The 15,516-nt window shown below is 41.4% G+C and overlaps 1 protein-coding gene across 1 annotated transcript; it reads right to left on the reverse strand.

Annotated features, from left to right (window-relative positions):
- Positions 1-13,318: 13,318 nt before the first annotated feature.
- LOC311222854 (uncharacterized protein) lies at positions 13,319-15,014 on the reverse strand. Its single transcript, XM_084307491.1, has 2 exons — positions 14,916-15,014; positions 13,319-14,082 (listed from the first exon to the last, which is right to left on the reverse strand). The coding sequence occupies exon 2, from the start codon at positions 14,064-14,066 to the stop codon at positions 13,554-13,556; it is 513 nt and encodes a 170-aa protein (XP_084163617.1). The 5' UTR covers positions 14,067-14,082; positions 14,916-15,014; the 3' UTR covers positions 13,319-13,553.
- Between the last annotated feature and the right edge of the window lie 502 nt (positions 15,015-15,516).

Consider the following 15,516-nt stretch of genomic DNA (forward strand, 5'->3'; position numbering starts at 1 on the left):
ACATAAACACACGGATGAACCAATACCGAACAACAAGTCCACGACCAAACACATCGAGTCTAACATTATTATAGTAGTAGGAAAATGCAACATTATCGCCACCGACCTGATGGTGAAGATTTGCCCAATTCTCAAAATCTGCATGTGACAGAAGTAGTCCCCGCAGCAGGCTGCTTCGCATTCTTTGTAAAAGAAGGCTTACTTCTTTGATATTTCATTTAACTAAGTTTCGACATTACGCTTGTTTGATGAAGTTTGATTTGTGCCTGCAGGCTGCAGCGCCGCCACGCTCCGAATGGTAAACGCAAGAATAGCATGTTGCCATCTATTACGAGTAGGGTAAATCTGCAGTGCCGATATAGGGTATATCTGCAGTGCATATTTATGCTATTGTCTATTACAGTGAATTAGTGCGCAAATCATTAATGATACATCAAAATAGCATAATTTTATTATTATACACGATGATGATACAGATAATTACAGAAGTATGAGAAATGCATGGCAAAAATAGCATTTATTTTCAGTAATTTAGAGACCCCCCAGAAATTCACAAATCATGTTTTCAGGGGAGCTGATGTCTGATCTAGGGGAGCCATGGCTGCCCCTGCTCCCCCATGATTCGCACCCTGCGCGCGAGAACTTGTTGGTCTACTTCTGCCCTTTTCTCGTTGCAATCAGCACTAGTCTGGATCGCTTTCGGAGCAGACGCTCCTTGGCTACATTGGTGGTCAATCATTTTTGCCAACAGTGGTGGAGCTGACCGATGAGAGCAAAGTGCAGCGATGTGCGCACATCCCGCACACGGGCGTGACATACCGCACACGGGCGTGACATCCCTCACACGGGCGTGACATCCCGCACACGGGCGTCGAAAAAATATATTTTCTATCATTTAAAATATATATATTTTTAAGTGAAGCAAACCATTCTTATTTAATTCATTTTCTATATTTAGAGGCAGCCTAATTTACATAGCCTAATTGATCTAAAAGATGCACATGCTACTGTTTCTGTTTGTTTATTAAAACCGGTTGGTGCAATGCTGTTATTATAGGCTACGGTGGTGAATGGTGTCATTTTGATTTAGTGTCGGTCAGCTGAGCCGATCAACGTTCTGAAGGATTATCTGAACTTCAGATTCTGAAGTGCCTATTTATGTGCAATAGTGTTACCGACGCTGTCCTATTATATATATAAGACAAAAGACAACCAACCAACACACACATACAAACATACACAACTCCCCATTGTCTTTTGTCTCCCTCCTGTGTCTCCATATCTGTTTCTCAGATGCATCCCTTGGTTCCAGTCACCAGCACCAGCTGGTCAATCAGCACCTCAGTCCTTCCCCAGCAGCACCTGATGCTAATCTGCAATCAACCTCTACACCCCTTCATATGTCCTAGTCTTTGTGTCAGTTCCTTCTCTCTGTGTCTTTGGTGGTAGAGCTCTGTCTTTGGGGTATGTTTGGTAGAGCTGGTGAAGACGCTGGTACTTTGCGCTGTTAGTGTAGGAAATATCTTTTGTGTTAAACGTTATTGTAAAGCTGTGGCATTTTATTTTGGAGCATTATTGTCATTGTAGAGCTGTGCTTTTGGTATCTTTTGTGTGAGAGCTTGTGGCAGAGCTCTGGGTCTTTGTGCTCTTTAGTGTTTAGTGATATATATCTTTTGTGGAGTCATTATAGTTTGTTGCACATTTCTGTTCTAACCCTAACCTGTATATATTTGTTTCTCCTTTTGTCACCCAGCCTATGGTGTTTGTCATTCTGTATATTAACGTTTTGTTTCGCACACAGGGACAATTGAGGACAGGAAGATACCCTGGGGTCTACATTTTTGCATCACGTAGGTGACCTGATGTTAGAGACACCAGCTTAGAGTGAGCACCACCACCTGTACTTTTGGGCACTTGGCGCTTGGTTTTCTTTTCCTTTTTGTGTGTTGATTTAGTGCCACTGGTAGTCCTCCTTGCTCTCTGTGTTGCTGTGTTTTGTGAAATAAATACTATTATGTTGCACTGTTTCCGCACTGGGGTGCGTAACAAATACCCTTTGATTTTAATGATCCATTCTATTAAAAATAATAACTGAATTGAACTGAAACTGAAAATAACAATATATTTTTTATATAAAAAAAAACTGTTAGCCCTATTTTCTGAAAATCCACCTAAAAATACATACCTAAGTAAATGGAAGATTGCTCCACTTCTACAATGTCCATTTGCATGTTATTGGTATCTAGGGACATCTATGGATCTCATGGAATGTATTCCCAGTGTCAGAAATAGTGTCTATTACTTGGCTTGCTTAAATTGTGATGAAACAATGGAGAATATGAATTATGATTTTTCTTTGCATCTTTGACAGTGAATAACACCATGCTAAAAATTACCAGACATAATAAACTGCCACTGATCTCGTTCAGTACCTTCTTGAGATCACGTGTACAAATAATCGAAGGAAATGAATAAAGGGAAGATGATTAAACAGAAGGTTTTGTAGATACAGTACTGAATTCTGCCATCCGGACCCATGCAATTGGAAATATTATTAATTATAGAATATAGAATATGAGGCCTATAAATTACCTTATTATAGCCAAATTGCACACTATGGATTGGGCCAAATCTACTCTTTCCAATGGCAGAGTTCAATTTGAATTTAGTATCACCAGGCATGCATGAAGAACAGATAATGAAATCGACTGTATGTACAGTAGGTTTTTTATTCTTGCGACAACTCCGCCATTTTTAAACTGATTTCCAATTGGATGGTTGCTAAATGTTCACAATAGGGGAGACAAACTAACTGCACTCCAATATATGCCAATAACGTTCAGTTTTTCCCGAGTAATAAGAGAAATAAAAAAAAATTATACACTAGTAATTTGCTTGAAGGCAGCTACAGTAGAAGCCATTGGGAAGTGTAGTTTAAAAAAATTCCAATGCTCATTGAGAGCTCTGGATGTCCTCTTCTCAAAATGACTACAATCGTCATCATTCAGCGACGGTCGCAAATTCAATTAGGTTAGGATGTTTACTCTTGAATACGTTTGGGGAAAAAAACTATAATTATGTCAGACAGTCTAGACTGATTTATGACGTGATGTCATTTGCGGTCCGGTACCCGGTGTGTGTGTGTATGTGTGTGATAGAGAGACTGATGAGTGGAGGTGGGGGGCTGATGAAGTGTGTGTGTGTGTGTGTGTGTGTGTGTGTGTGTGTGTGTGTGTGTGTGTGTGTGTGTGTGTGTGTGTGTGTGTGTGTGTGTGTGTGTGTGTGTGTGTGTGTGTGTGTGTGTGTGTGTGTGTGTGTGTGTGTGTGTGTGTGTGTGTGTGTGTGTGTGTGTGTGTGTGTGTGTGTGTGTGTGTGTGTGTGTGTGTGTGTGTGTGTGTGTGTGTGTGTGTGTGTGTGTGTGTGTGTGTGTGTGTGTGTGTGTGTGTGTGTGTGTGTGTGTGTGTGTGTGTGTGTGTGTGTGTGTGTGTGTGTGTGTGTGATGATGATGAAGAAAGACTTCAGTATACACAGAAGGGGGTCAAGTCTTTGATCATCCATGAGAGAGGACCAGCGGTTTGGTAAGAGGAGAAGATGGACAGAGGAATGGATAACAAAGTAGATGGATGGAGAGAGGGATAACAGAAGAGAGAGAGGGGGGGATAACAGGGGAGAGAGAGGGATAACAGAGAAGAGAGAGAGGGATAACAGAAGAGAGAGAGGGAGAGATAACACAGAAGAGAGTGAGAGGGAGGGATAACAGAGAAGAGAGAGAGAGAGGGATAACAGAGAAGAGAGAGAGAGAGAGGGGGGGGGGATAACAGAAGAGAGAGAGAGAGGGGGGCCAAAGTAAGCAGGACCAAAGCTGTGTGTATATATATATATATGTGTGTGTGTGTGTGTGTATGTGTGTGTGTGTGTGTGTGTGTGTGTGCGTGTGCGTGAGTGTGTGCGTGTGTGTGTGTGTGTGTGTGTGTGCGTGTGTGCGTGCGTGTGTGCGTGTGTGTGTGCATGCGTGTGTGTGTGTGTGTGGGGGTGTGTGTGTGGGTGTGTGTACAGTAGTGAAAAACATGTTTTGAATGGGGGGGGGGGGGGGGTTATGTACTGGTGAGATAAGCAGACTCACTCACACTGTTCCACAAACAGACGTCCCTGTACATCCCTGCGTGCCGCAGTCCTACTGGACTCACCCCTGAGCTGCTGAGCCCATGGTTCAAGTGAGAACAGCAGTCCTGGGACCTATAGACCTCAACTATACACCTCATTAAATAATAAGCTCCTGGCTTCGCTCTTACAGGTGCAGGTGTTATCATTCCTCTTGTGCTTCTAAAGCAACAAGGACACCTGTTTCACCTCCTTATGTGCGTGTGGAAGATATTAGCCTTCGGTATCTTTACATGTATAACCGTCTTTAGTGGGGTAGTGAAAGGGTTAACCTTCTGTAGTGGGGTAGTGACAGGATTAACCCCTTAAGCCAGAGAGCGGTCCCGTACCGGACCAACAATCATTTCACACAATAAATAGATCAATACAGTAGCGTATTAATTAATGTCGCGTTTTTTTCTTTTCTCTTAATGTAGCCAAGAGTAAAGACCCTAACCCTATCAAAACAGCAGTCAACGTGTATATTTTCAGCACTATGTTTGTTTACCAAATGATTTTAAGTGTTATATTTTTATGAATACATATGAGTTTATAGAAATTGGAACCCGGCGGACCAGAGGAAATGGTGCAGTCAAACGTGAGTGTAGTCCTTTGAAAGAAGAGACCCGGGGCGTTCGATGGGCTTTTGAATTTCATAAAACTACACTACCCAGTCTGGCATGAAATAATTTTTGCAACTTTTTTTCATGATTATGTCTCATGGGTCGAACAAACCTGAACGTTATTACCACAAGATAGAACGTAGTTTGTTTCTTTACCTTTCTGTGAACGTCTAGAAAAAAAAAACGTGTCTCGATCGGATGAAATATGGTGTTATTCACCGTCAAAGATGAAATGTTTCGAGGGGACGAGTTGTTGGAGCCTGACTGTGAGGATTAGGGACATTTGTCTTAGTCCCAGTCTGTGTCTGCCTGGCTATGGAGGACCAGGGACATTTGTCTTAGTCCCAGTCTGTGTCTGCCTGGCTATGGAGGACCAGGGACATTTGTCTTAGTCCCAGTCTGTGTCTGCCTGGCTATGGAGGACCAGGGACATTTGTCTTAGTCCCAGTCCGTCGCTGCGTCGTTCAATCCATGTAATCTGAGTTGCATAGTACTGCACTGCCCCCCCCCCCCCCCCCAAGCCGGATGGCCTTTTTGTGACAGGCCTGTCATCTCCTGATTCAATTAGGGCTCTCACACACCAGAGCATGCCAGCCCAACTGGGTCAGGCCTTCTTCACATTCTTCCCACCACCCCCCTCATCCTCTCTCTCTTTCTCCTTTATCTCTCTCTCTTTCTCTCCCAAGTAAAATCTCTCTTTCATCCTTGTACTAAGCACTCATTCTTTCTTTCTTTCTTTCTTTCTTTCTTTCTTTCTTTCTTTCTTTCTTTCTTTCTTTCTTTCTTTCTTTCTTTCTTTCTTTCTTTCTTTCTTTCTTTCTTTGTCACATTTTCATCACTAGGCCTATATTGGTCTTGTCTTGGTCTGGTCTTGGTCTTGGTCTTGGTCTAGTCTAGTCTTGGTCTTGTCTTGGTCTTGTATTGGTCTTGGTCTAGTCTAGTCTTGGTCTTGTCTTGGTCTTGTATTGGTCTTGGTCTTGGTCTAGTCTAGTATTGGTCTTGGTCTTGGTCTAGTCTAGTCTTGGTCTTGTCTTGGTCTTGTATTGGTCTTGGTCTTGGTCTTGGTCTAGTGACTCTAGTATTGGTCTTGTATTGGTATTGGTCTTGGTCTAGTCTAGTCTTGGTCTTGTCTTGGTCTTGTATTGGTCTTGGTCTAGTCTAGTCTTGGTCTTGTCTTGGTCTTGTATTGGTCTTGGTCTTGGTCTAGTCTAGTCTTGGTCTTGTCTTGGTCTTGTATTGGTCTTGGTCTTGGTCTTGGTCTAGTGACTCTAGTATTGGTCTTGTATTGGTATTGGTCTTGGTCTAGTCTAGTCTAGTCTAGTCTAGTCTTGTCTTGATCTTGTATTGGTCTGGTCTTGGTCTAGTCTAGTCTAGTCTAGTCTTGTCTTGATCTTGTATTGGTCTGGCCTTGGTCTTGTATTGGTCTTGGTCTAGTGACTCTAGTATTGGTCTTGTATTGGTCTTGGTCTTGGTCTAGTCTAGTCTAGTCTTGTCTTGATCTTGTATTGGTCTGGTCTTGGTCTAGTCTAGTCTAGTCGTGTCTTGATCTTGTATTGGTCTGGTCTTGGTATTGTCTAGTCTAGTCTAGTCTAGTCTAGTCTTGATCTTGTATTGGTCTGGGTCTTGTCTTGGTCTGGTCTTGGTCTTGGTCTTGGTCTTGGTCTGGTCTGGTCTTGGTCTTTCATTCAAACCTTTATTTATACTCGTGAAAGCACTGAGGTTTCCCTCATTTACAGTGATGACGAGTTAACAAAGAACACAAATATCATAACAGTTATGAATTACAATGAATTACAATTACAATTATTACAATGATGGATTAAAAACAATTACATGATTCAGTACATAGGTCAAGTGCAATGCCTTTAAACTCCATGACTGACAGGAATGCTCCGAGCTTTAGAGTCTGTTGCAGGGTATTCCATGTGTATGGAGCACCGTAGGAGAAGGCAGACTTTCCAAGCTCAGACCGAACTCGAGGCACCCTGAGCACAAGCCGATCATTCGAACGAGTTTGGTAGGTGACAGCACTCCAGACCAACAAAGATGTAATATAAGGTGGAAGTTTGCCAATAATTGCTTTGTAGATAAAAAGATACCCATGATATAACTACGTTGCAACGAGAGAGATGGCCAGCCTACCTTCTCATACAAAAGACAATGGTGAATATCATATTTGTCACCCGTAATAAATCTTAGGGCGGAGTGGTAGGCAGAATCCAAAGGCCTTAATGTAGACGCAGACACATGCCTGTAAATGACATCACCGTAGTCCAATATTGACAAAAAAAACAGCCTGTACAATTATTTTCCTACAGAACATAGGAAAACTAGCGAGGTTACGGTACAAGAAACCAATCTTTTGCCGTAATTTTTGTAGCTAGGTTATCTATATGGAAAGTTTATCATCCAGCCATATACCAAGATATTTATACTCACTAACTCTTTCAATATACAAACCATTTGCCGTTAGGTGTAGCATGTCATCATCTATAACCCTGGCTCTAGAGAACATCATAGACTTGGTTTTACTAGCATTAAGCACTAACTGGTCTTGGTCTTGGTCTTGTTTTGCTAAATCCATCAACACTGCTCGTGCTCGGCCATATTCTCACGCTCAACATGTCTTTGATGTTCACTCCTCCCTCTCTCTCTCTCTCTCTCTCTCTCTCTCTCTCTCTCTCTCCCTCTGCAATTTGAAACTGGCCACCGTAAATGTCCAAACCCCCCCACCCCCTCCTAATAGACAGTCCCCTCCCCACCGTATGTATATATTCTCTCCCCACCGTATGTATATTTCTCTCCCACCCACCCACCCCCTCCTAATGTACAGTCTCATCCCCATCATATATTCTCTGTCAGGATCTATGGGTAACAGACAGTACTGTATATTAGCATATCATATATGTCACAAATGTAACAGTACTACCTGTATGTCATGTATGTCCCTATGCCATAAAATGTCATGATGTCATAAATGTCATGTTGTGTATGTCATAAATGTCACTATGAATTGAAAATGGGGGACCCTGATGTAAACAAGACAAACGTCTTTCTCTGGTCTGCATCCCCTTAATTTAACAATTGTGTGTATTGAGCCGTACTGTATTGTACCCATTCTGCAATCTGTTCAATAAAAATGTCATTCATTCATTCATTCCTCACACACTCATATCCCCGCCTTCTCCTCTCTGTTTTGCAGCAGCGGTCCAGGCAGAGTTTAGGGTGAGGGACCACAGTGTCTTCTCATCTCGTGTCTCAGACACAGAGACTATATTGTTGCATAACCACAGAGTGTCCCATTGTACTTTCACCCCATATCCAGCCTGAGGTCAGTACACTTTCAATCCATTCAAACTGTAAAATGATACTGTATTGCAATGTATTGGCGAATGATTGAGTCTTCATTCCTTCATAATAATGGAATTCCACTCTATTATGATTATTATTATTATGATTATTATAACTCACTGGTACAGCTAAGGATGCACTACAAGGGGCCTCCTCTGGGACCATCATGTCTCCAGTGAAGGATTCCACAGTGGTTGTTTCTGACGACTGATCACTATCCTGATAAACAATCACTGAGTGTGAATCTTCTGATCCAACATCCTCACCTGGCCTCTCCAGTCTGCTCTCGTGCTCTCCACAAGTATGTGTCTCATGTGTGTTGATTGATTGATTGATTGATTGATTGATTGATTGATTGATTGATTGATTGATTGATTGATTGATTGATTGATTGATTGATTGATTGAAAACTTTATTAACAGATTGCAGAATGGGTACAATACAGTATGGCTCAATACACACAATTGTTAAGGGGGATGCAGACCAGAGAAAAACGTTCATCTTGTTTACATCAGGGTCCCCCATTTTCAATTAATGTGTACACGTACAGGACGGTACAGCCCCTTCATTTGACACAGGAAGATGATTATGGCCACTATTCTCTGTCTCCAGCCAACATGTGTGTTCCTGGCGACACTATGCATCTCCCTGCACTTTCCACCAGATGAGGCTGATTCCATGCATACTGCAGAGACATGTCAGCCATCTCATTTAATACATCTCTAAAAATAGAGGAGATGAGATTTCGTTCCTTGCTTATTCTCCTCTGCTCGCTCTCTTGTCTTTCTCTATCTTGTTCTCTCTCTCTCTTTCAATATACTGAATTGCATAGAAATATTTGAATTTGGGATTCTGTATTGAGATTGTTACCCCCCTAGTTCATAGTATTATCATGTTGCTCCTCCTCATACAGTATGGCTCAATGCCACAGCTCATTGACCACGGTTGTCATTTAATGATAATCACCTGCTAGTTGATTACAATCCCCCTTTCTCAACACAACAATGTTGTCATCTTCAGGGTCTCCCATTAAGACTTTCAGCGCCAGCTATTACCCTCATCCCTGTAGTCAATGCGCCAGCTTTCCATTGCCTATTTTCACTGTGCGTCACGATGTTTGATGAGCTATATCTATATTCTATATTATAGCTATGGAGACAATACTATGGCTCATTTGACAGTCACTATCTCTCGTCCAACATGCATGTATACGTTTGCGCGTTATCCCGTGGTGAATATTGTATAGTTTCAGAGTGATCCGGGCTAATTCCTGAAAGCTTTATGGAGCGCTATGTGAATTTTGCTAAAGTCGTTCGCGTTTCTCGCCTGGACACGCTACTGTTTCCAAATCAAAGGTATATAATAGGTATTATGTTTCATCATGAATGCATCAAAGGGGGGGGGGTAATTTTTTGATGCTCTGATCACCAGCAACGGCATTCGTTTTGAATACTACATACGTTGATCGGCTGGATCGGTGTGAAATCATTGTAGGATCAAAGTGGAATTAACGTCAGATAGTCCTTACCTTTGATCGGGGTTATTCCAAAAATAATATTCCAATTGTCTGATCGCGATTTCCAGTATTGATGTCCATCGGGTCCCCGACATAATCTGGCACAACACATGCATCGAGTGTCCTGGACGCGTTCCAATGTGCTCGGATGAACCGCTAGACTTCTATTAAATTCTCCACCCGGACGACATTAGATGTGACACACAGTCTGGAACAGGGTTTCAAAGGGTGGGCGATACTGCCACCTAGCAGGATCTGGTCGGTATTGCACTCTCGGGATCTCAGTATGGCTTTCAACAGTAACATAGAGGTCTGTGAGACTGCATAGAATATTAAAATCGAAAGGAAAAAAAGGAAAACGGACCAAATAACGTATATATACGTGATTGGCACTCAGCGGTTAGCGAGCAAACACGTATATATGTGAATAGCACGGAATGAGTAATGAAATGGATTGTTGTCAAATCTTTTTTTTAAATGTTTTTCATGGCTGTTCTTTAGAACTACCCCAATCTCTGAAAAAGGGCCAAATTAAACCAGTCCGATTAAATGGATTGCATATGGATTGCATTTATATTGTGTTTTTATCTCATGCTTCACATTCACCCATTCACTCACACATCGACGGCCTGACCGTGCAAGGTGCCAACCTGCTCACCGGGAGAAATGAGGGATTAAGTGTTTTGCTCATGGACTCTTCTATATGCTGCTGGGAGGTGGCCGAATCTAATCGAGAACCTTCCGATTACCAGACTACCGCTCTACTTCCTGAGCCACTGTCACCCCCCGATTAGAGGAAAGGCGACAAAAAAGCCCATCATCTGTGAATTATTTTCCCCATGAGATTTGGTTAAGTATGAACAGTGGCGGCCCGTGGATGCTTCGCCACTAGGGGCGCTATACCAAACATTTTGCAAACATGTACAAGGCACGCATTGGCGAATATTATCACCATTGCCATCGATCAATATGTGATCAGTCAGTCAAATGCAACCACGTTTCCAATAGCCCAACACAAACACGCACAGCTCTCTCTCTCTCTCTCTCTCTCTCTCTCTCTCTCTCTCTCTCGCTCTCTCTCTCTCGCTCTCTCGCTCTCTCGCTCTCTCTCTCTCTCTCTCTCTCTCAGATGATGTCAGATCCATTCAATAATAAACACATTTGTAAAGCTCGTCATTTTAAACAAGTTACCATTCATTGTCTGAGTGGTTATGCCCCACATGCGGCGAAATTAGAGAGAGAGAGAGCGAGAGAGAGAGAGAGAGAGAGAGAGAGCATTTTAGTAAAGTTACATTTTCAACAAGATTGCTGCTATTTAAACACTTCATGGAAACGGGGTAACGTTAACCTTATGTCGACTGTAGTATTGTATGACCTCGACATAACGTTTAAACGTTAACGTTACTCCGTTTCCATGCAGTAATTATAAAAGTGGCCAGCTAAGATAACGGAGCTAACAGCTAGCAGTAGCTAACGTTAGCTGAAAGCTGTAACGTTACAACGTTATGCGGCATCAGTAGACAACGTATCATGTATTAAACTAGAGTTAAGATCGCTAATCTACCTTGTTGTTGGCTTGTTGATAAAGTATATCCACTCCATGGCATTGTCCATCCAGCCTGTGTTGATGTCCATCCATTGTTGTCCCTCCGCATCCATATAGCTTGTTGTTAGCCAACAAGTACTGTGTGAGTGAAGAGCTGTGTCTTTGTCCATTTCCGCCTCGAACAGCCTGCAAACTACCTGGCGTTCTATCGCCATGCTCTAAGACAAACTCTAACCTTAACCAACTTTGAAAGAGTGCCTAAGCTTAACAGTCTAAAGAACTTGCAGTCACGGCACGCTCTGCTGCCTGCATCTCACAACAACACAACAACACAACTATCTCTCACCAACGGACCAACCTAGGAATAAGCTAGAAATTTGGAACATTAGAAATTGGATTCGGCCAATCAGAGATCGTCTCTGTGAAATTCTGCTACGGAAAAAAATACTGGCGTCGGCCAATCAGAGAGCGTCTCCGCGAAATGTGGCTACAGAAATTCTTGACGCTACTGGCTAGACCGCTTCAAATCGCGCCCGGATTCCAACATAATAGTCATATTTCAACGCACAACGCGTTATGCACTGATTGGCTGTGACGGATACAGCGATCAAACTGTGACGCGCACTCAGAGCGCTATCGCGTCTAGCCCGGGCGAGAAATACGAAAAAATAAAAAAAATAAAGAAAACGTCACTTCCTGCTCAGGAAAACGAGTGTTTTTTTATTTTAGATAATAACGTTATATTGTGCATTGGAAATACAAACATACTTAAAATGAGTAAATATTATTCATTTTAAACATGTTTATATTATTTATAGGGCTATAAAACAAAAAACTAAAAAGTTTTATTTTCTTCTTCTCTGATTTAACAGCAGGTGGGTCGGCGCCCGTGCGCCCCTAGTGGCAGAGCCGCCACTGAGTATGAACCAGGTAGCTGCCCTACATCACCAAAATAGTCAGGACAATTATTTACCTAAAGAAATAATTAATTATAGTCCTGGAAACATAGCTTTGGTTTAGGCGGGAATTGTACCTTGTGGTGATATAAACATATGGATATCACTTTTCTCTCATTTATCAGAAAAACATAAATCCCTAAAACATTTACCATTGTTGAATTGAACAATATCCAGTGGTTGAACTTGTATGGAGATATTTGGTACAGTTCTTTTGCAAATGAGATTCCTTGTCTAACAGCCAAATTAGGTCATTTCAAATGGAGGATAAGTGGCATAATAGCCTATAAGGATGGATGGGGAAATACCAGACAGAACACCAGAATGTCAGTAACCCAATAATAAAGTTGATCTAAATTACAAACCTCTAAAACATAGGCATAAATAATGTAGGCTTTATTGAAACTGGAAGATTAAAAAAAACTAAAACTAAGGAGAAGTGTGCCATTGATATCTTACCTCCTACAGTTAGTCTGGGCTTGTGTTGATCACAGAATGCAGGCAGAGGTGAAGTGAATGTACATTTAGCCTTTATAGAGGAATGTTTGCACTGATTTTACTTTCGTTTCATGATTTTCGTTCTCACTTAGTTTTGCATGTCACGTCCTCAGGTCAGTTTGTTTCCTGGTTGTATCAACTGTTTATGGACACGGTACTGTACGTCTATCCTCACGCATACACACACATACAATGCACACACAGAGAGAGAGAGAGAGAGAGAGAGAGAGAGAGAGAGAGAGAGAGAGAGAGAGAGAGAGAGAGAGAGAGAGAGAGAGAGAGAGAGAGAGAGAGAGAGAGAGAGAGAGAGAGAGAGAGAGAGAGAGAGAGAGAGAGAGAGAGAGAGAGAGAGAGAAAAGTATAGCGCTGGGCGATATTATATAGGCCAAAATATATCACAATATCATGAGAGAGATACATTTACAGATACAGACAGGAATAGAAAGAGGAAGCAGTCAGAGGGACAGAAAAACCGATAGACAGGCAGACAGATAGACATACTGCATTATACATGTGTATGTTATTCATTGCTCACTCTCTCTCTTTTACCCCCTTGGCTGTGATATGTGACTCGCTCACCAAACACAGGATCACACAAAATAAGAACTTAATTCACTGTGCAGAATTCCTTGATTAACCTTTTTTGTCAGGAATATTTATTTGCCAGAAACATAATTGAACAGACACATTTTTCCAAAACAACTTGTCTTTTTATTTCTAAATTCTAAATATATGATTGTTATACATTGTGCATTGTGTGTGATGTTGTTTATATACGTGGATCCCAAGAAGAAGAATTGTTGCTTGGGTGATAGGGGATCCAAATAAATCGAATGCATGAACCAAACTAAACAAAAATATATTTTTAACATAGAAAACAGATTTGCATGGACAAGATACATTCTTGTAGATTCTCTTCACATTCAATAGTACCCTCCATAGGTTGCGGCCGGTTGTGACTGGCATGGCTGAGGCTTGATGGCGGCCACAACTTTGATGCGCTGCGGGTCCCAGACACAGTCTTCCTCCAGGCCGCTCTTCACCATGCCACAGTTGGGAGGCACCCAGGCGGTGTCGAACACCTCCCCATAGCGGGAGTCATGCCAGGTCTTCTGACGCGGATGTCCTTGGTGGTTGATAGCGATGACTTTCCCCACGTTGACCTGCACCTTAATGACGACCCTCTGGGACACGTGCAGCTCTATGGGGTAGCGGCTGGCCTTCTGCAGGTCACGGCTGAGGTAAACACCAGGTCCCAGCATGAGCTTCTCACCCACTGACTGACGGAAACCGTTGGCCAGGATCATAAAGGCGTTCTCCCTGGAGGTGCCATGGTACATGATGTAGGTTTGATCACGTTCTGGCTGTAACAGACCGAGTCGCTGGACTCCATAAGGCAGCTCAAAGTCCTCTTCAGCCCACTGATATTGGCTCATGTTGGTGTCAATGTCACTGTAGAAAACAAGTCCATGCAATGACTCAAAAGATTCAAATTGTGCAAAGGTGCAACAAAATCACATTGAATTGAATGCATAAATGTATAATAATAACAAACATAATTATAATAATAATAATAACTAGAAGGGCACCCAGAGAGATGTGAACAGGCATGCTTGAATTTTTTGCAATGCTAGAATATATATCTTAATTGAAAGGGGGGCAGCATTTTACATTTCATTTCATTTTTCATTTCATTTTTCATTTCATTTCATTTCATTTCATTTCATTTTTCATTTCATTTAATTTCATTTCATTTAATTTCAAACCTTTTTTTAAACTCAAAAGGCAACTGAGGTTTCCCTCATTTACAGTCACGTCGAGTATACATAAGAAACAAGCTAAATTATATATATATATATATTATAATAATCTTCATGAGATTAGATCCAGCATGAGACCAGAGCAGCAAAGGTGAGAGCTCTGTTGAAGCACTGCTGGTCTCAATTTGCTCTGTTGCTCAATTTGCAAATGTATTCATTGATATTAATATTAATAGAATTATTAATAATAATTATGTAATGATAATAATAACAATAATAATAATAAAAATACATTGTCGCTTTAAGTAAAAAACTATATATAAATTATATACAAGTTGAGAAACTGTATAGGCTACTTCAAAAAAGGTTTTGTAGGCAAGCAGCATACCACCCTATAAATCTTAAAGGTGTAACAATAGCACGTCAAATTGTGTGCCACCAATGTTACACTAAGTATGTAGCATTTCATTATGTAAAAATAATCACAAGAAAATTGGTAGAAGTGGGCCAGTGATATCATCTTACCTCCTACAGTTCGTCTGGAATTGTGTTGATCTCCGAATGCAGGCAGAGGCGAAGTTAACTTTATAGAGGAGGTTTTACTGATACATCTTTCACTTTCGTTTCCTGTCTTTTATTGTCTCTTAAGTTTCGATGCTATTATGCACTTTGTTTCCTGTGGGTGTGCCTACAGTTTATGGACCTTACGACACACACACACACACACACACACACACACACACACACACACACACACACACACACACACACACACACACACCCACACACACACACACACACACACACACACACACACACACTTCAGAAACAAACATAGTATCAATGAGAGCATCAATAATACATCTGAGTGATGTCTAGTAAAAAAAGATTAAATAGAATTAAAAAAAAATAAAATTTAAAAAAATAACTTAAAAGTTAATCATGAGTTAAAAAGAAATAGTGGCGTTAATAGAACCGGGCGATAACGCGTTAATACAGTGTTAACTTTGACAGCCTTAATAAAAACACAAGCACTATACTGCAGTCTATCACAGGGGTTATTGTATGAGGAAATTACCATTGCATAGTCTCTTTTGGTAACAAGTATTCTGTGTTTGACCGCATT

The sequence above is a fragment of the Notolepis coatsorum genome (assembly GCF_963971535.1).
Source record: "Notolepis coatsorum genome assembly, chromosome: 2".
NCBI classification, from domain to species: domain Eukaryota; kingdom Metazoa; phylum Chordata; class Actinopteri; order Aulopiformes; family Paralepididae; genus Notolepis; species Notolepis coatsorum.